Here is a 3986-nt window from a genome sequence, read left to right as displayed (position 1 = left end):
GAGAGAGAGAGAGAGAGAGAGAGAGAGAGAGAGAGAGAGAGAGAGAGAGAGAGAGAGAGAGAGAGAGAGAGAGAGAGAGAGAGAGAGAGAGAGAGAGAGAGAGAGAGAGAGAGCAGTAAGAGGAGTTCCTCTCTGCATGACTCATTGTGATGACTCACTGAAGCAGCTCTCCCTTTGTTCTGCTGTCATATTCGGCTGATTTACTCCCGGTTTCTTTCTGTCATTTTACTGTGAATGGAGACCGCAAACAAGAGCTCGACTGCACCTCTATTTAACATGCATGCTCGGAATGCACCATCTAACCAGAGCCTCCATCCATAGAGGCCTTGGAAAAACCCCGAAAACAAATGAAAGACAGTTCTGGAAAGGTAGTGTTGTTTGATATTTTAGCTAGTCAGTCAACTAAACAAACAAGATTTAAAAGCAGGGATCTTCAACTTTGTATCATACAAATAGCACTCTGCACACAAAGTTCATGTGACAAACAAACTTGGATAAAATAGCCATTTTAAAAATTTTCAATGAAATTTCAGTAATGAATGAATTATACACTCACACAAATGAACGTCACATCGTTTCATTTACATTTTTCACTGAGCTGATGGTGTCTTTGAATTAAGCAAAATACTAAGCGTGTCAGAAGGCAACCTACTTTTTGGAATAGACCTGGTGTCGGACAGAAGCCCGTGATGCCTTTATGCACAGGTTTTTTAAACTATATAAACGCATTTACATACTTTATACATCATTAATGACAATCCTAATCGCTTTGCCATGCAAAAAATCTAAGGAGAGGCATAAAGTTACATTACATTTTAATTTTACTTAAAGAGGTAATGAACAGAGAAATCAAAATTCCCCTGATCTTTTGACAGATAAGAGGTCATTGTACTATAAAAACATCCTGCAAGTTTCAGAACTCAAAACTTTCTCCTCGTTAGTCCTTCATCGCGTTCCCATGAAGGGCATCAAAACAGGACAGAAAATAGCCTATTACTTCTAAATCATGATATTTTTTGATGTAAAAATCTTTATTATAACATTATAAGTAGACCTCAGAGAACGGTACAAAATAAAAATGACCCCTTTAATAAATTACAATGTGAGAGGGACAATGAGACATTTATTTTATATTAAGGATTATAAATATGTTAATATAAATATTATTAATTTTAATAAATATAATTTTATCATATGATATTAAGGAATATTTTAGGTTAAAATACAAGCTAATCTCTATGGACAGCAACTGTAGCACGGTGATTTTTTTTTTTTTATCTCTAAAAAAATAATACAGACTAGCCACTTTTAAGTTTGTGAAAACTAAAAAAGGTCAAAATATTTTTGCGTGTTGACTGTTCAGTAGGGATAACTGGACCGTGCTATATAAACGTTTGTCACGAGATAAAAAGCTAGTCCCATGTAATGACATTACATCACTTGAGTGAACTTCAATTCCGCACAGAAAGAGAGAGAGAGATTGTTTGGAAAGATACACCTCGTGATACAACCGCTGATAATTTGATCCGTCACACTGCTGAGATCTGCTCAAGGCCATGACAACGAGCTTAAGGGAAGAGTTTTGGTATCGAGTCGTTGATGAGCTAACAGGTCAAGTCTTGCGGCACACAACACAAGTAATGACTTCAATAAACCTATCTATTGCTCATCCATGCTGACGGTTTGTGACTGCTGTCCTGATTAGGGCTGTGTAGGTGGTTGGGTTTATGAGCTTTGATTACAGTGGTGACATGGAGGGTGAGTCATGTGAATCACACACATAAACATACACACACACGCAGAAGCTGAATTCTCACCGCTCAGGACATCTGGGCTGATGTAGGCTGGACTGCCTCGCTGGTCCTTTAACAGATCTTCCTCACTCACCAAATGCTTGCCAAGGCAAAAGTTTGTGATGGTGATCCGATGGGTCCTGCAGCACACAAAACACCAATGGCGTCAAAGAACAACCAAAAGGACATTATAACTTAGCTTGTCCTTAAGAAAAGCCATAAATTCTCTCTAAATTAAAATAAAAATACAGATCTGATGGTTAGAGGGGAAGGAGTCTGGTAACATCAGTCAAAATAATATAAAACAAAAATATTTTTCCTTGAATTCTGTAATGTTATGACTTTAATATGACTCTGATATTTAATTCAGTCCAATATTCAATTCATTCCTACTGTTTGGATTAGTGAAATACAAGCCATATATGCCTTTGGGTGTATACATGTATACTTAAAAAAACTTTTTTTACACTATACATGGATATCAAAATGAAACTAACTGTTGTTAGGCGAGTCGTGTTTGTATCTGCGCAAACATGCCTCTGATATTTTTGTCTATGTCATTAAATCTAATCTGTGGCAGGGAGCCATTCTGCCTTTCCAGAAAGCAGAACCCAACATGACAGAACACACCGTGACTGCACTTGACAAACAAGTGAGTCACCTGTGGCTTCTCACAAGCTCAGGGATGACTAATCTTTGTACCTCAGAAAGGAAAGAACAACACTTTTTTCAGTGACAGGCATGCAATGAAAACAAGCACTCTAACACACATAGAAACGCTTTCGCGTAAAAAATGCATTCACATTTACAATGAGCAAAACTAACACGTCAGCTGACAGAGCTGAACTGGGGGACCTTCAATGTGAGATTTCACACAGTCACAGCTGTAATCTCCCTTCCCTAAAAAAAAAAAAAAAAAAAAACACCACCACCACTACAGCTACATCTCTCAGCTACATCCTCTTTTCCCATGCTTCCCCAGTTACACTCTCACTTTCACACCCTGTCACACTTACACCTAACAGTTACAAACAGGCCCGTTCCTGAAGCTTGATTTTTCCCAGCAGAGTTTCTTACTGATTTAAGGCTGATTACCATCTTCATTTAAAAAGGAGGGTCATGATTAAATTAGATTAGAAGAAAAAAAATAGATTAGTCACAATGGACTATGTGGAAATAACGTTTAGTCTTTACATTGCATCTGTACCAGTTACAAATTGTTTTAGTTTTCAATTTCAGTTTACTTTTAATTCTGCATTAATGGTCAATTTATCAAATACAACAAATCAAATGCAGCAATATTTTCATGCATGAACTGGATCTGCTAAGCTCCAGATGCCTCACACTAGAGGACAAATTGTTGATGATTCGGTAAAGTTTATGTGGTTCAAGGCATTTGAATACGTAATAAATTCAAAAGTTTTGTTTAATGATGGTTACATGAAGCAATCTTGTATGGCATAACTGCACCTTTTTTGCACTGCAGTTTCACGTGGTGTCAACAATTTCAAATGTAACTGCTCCTAATGTCTAAGCATTTTGTTTGACATGCTGCCCTATCTCACACTAGTTTTCATCTTCGTAATAGTTTTAGCCTTAATATAAGCTTTTGTCTGGCTTCATCATGACCATGTGCCTTGGTTCCCGAGTGAAAAGAGTCAGCAAGCATTTCTCCTCAGGATATTCTCATTGCTCACTCTCCTCTTCCTGCTCATGTGAAGAGACCAGAAGCCTCCCGGTCTCTCAGTGCTGCTAAAATTAGCCCGTTTATGGGAAAAATAGTTTAAGCGTAAGAGGAAGTCTTGATGCTGAAATCTGGTCAGAACTGCCTCTGCTGGGTGAGGTTAATGTGGGATTTTGATGCAATTGTTTGGTATTGGAGTTCCTTTGCTTGGGCAAGCAGTGTTGTAAGAGGAACAAAGCTAATAGTGAAAGCAAATGTGCAGATCAGGCAATTTGTTCACTTTTATAGAGTCTTGATGGTGACAGCCATATGGTGCTCCCTGAAGAGCGGAGTGTGTAAGCTGTGAAGGAGGGAAAAGTAGTATGAAGTAATGGCAACACATGCTTGTGAAATGTGAGAGAAGCTTCTGCACTACAGGTAGTTATTGACAAAATGCTGAGGATAAACAATGCCTGCACAGGTCGATTAGGACCACCAGATTTGGCAGTCGGTTTTGAAGGCCTGAGTGT

The 3986-nt window shown here is 38.3% G+C and overlaps 1 protein-coding gene across 1 annotated transcript in view; it reads right to left on the bottom strand.

Moving 5' to 3' along the window:
• LOC107700665 (serine/threonine-protein kinase 40-like) overlaps positions 1–3986 on the bottom strand; it is a 22480-nt gene that overhangs the window by 7476 nt on the left and 11018 nt on the right. Inside the window, exon 7 of the mRNA XM_016502402.1 lies at positions 1818–1933. Within this exon, the coding sequence (XP_016357888.1) occupies positions 1818–1933 (116 nt within the window). The remainder of the gene's footprint in view (positions 1–1817; positions 1934–3986) is intronic.

The sequence above is a fragment of the Sinocyclocheilus anshuiensis genome, unplaced genomic scaffold, assembly GCF_001515605.1.
Source record: "Sinocyclocheilus anshuiensis isolate Anshui unplaced genomic scaffold, SAMN03320099.WGS_v1.1 scaffold782, whole genome shotgun sequence".
Taxonomy (NCBI): domain Eukaryota; kingdom Metazoa; phylum Chordata; class Actinopteri; order Cypriniformes; family Cyprinidae; genus Sinocyclocheilus; species Sinocyclocheilus anshuiensis.
Note: the sequence above shows the minus strand (reverse complement) of the source record. Positions and strands in the feature narration are given on the sequence as shown.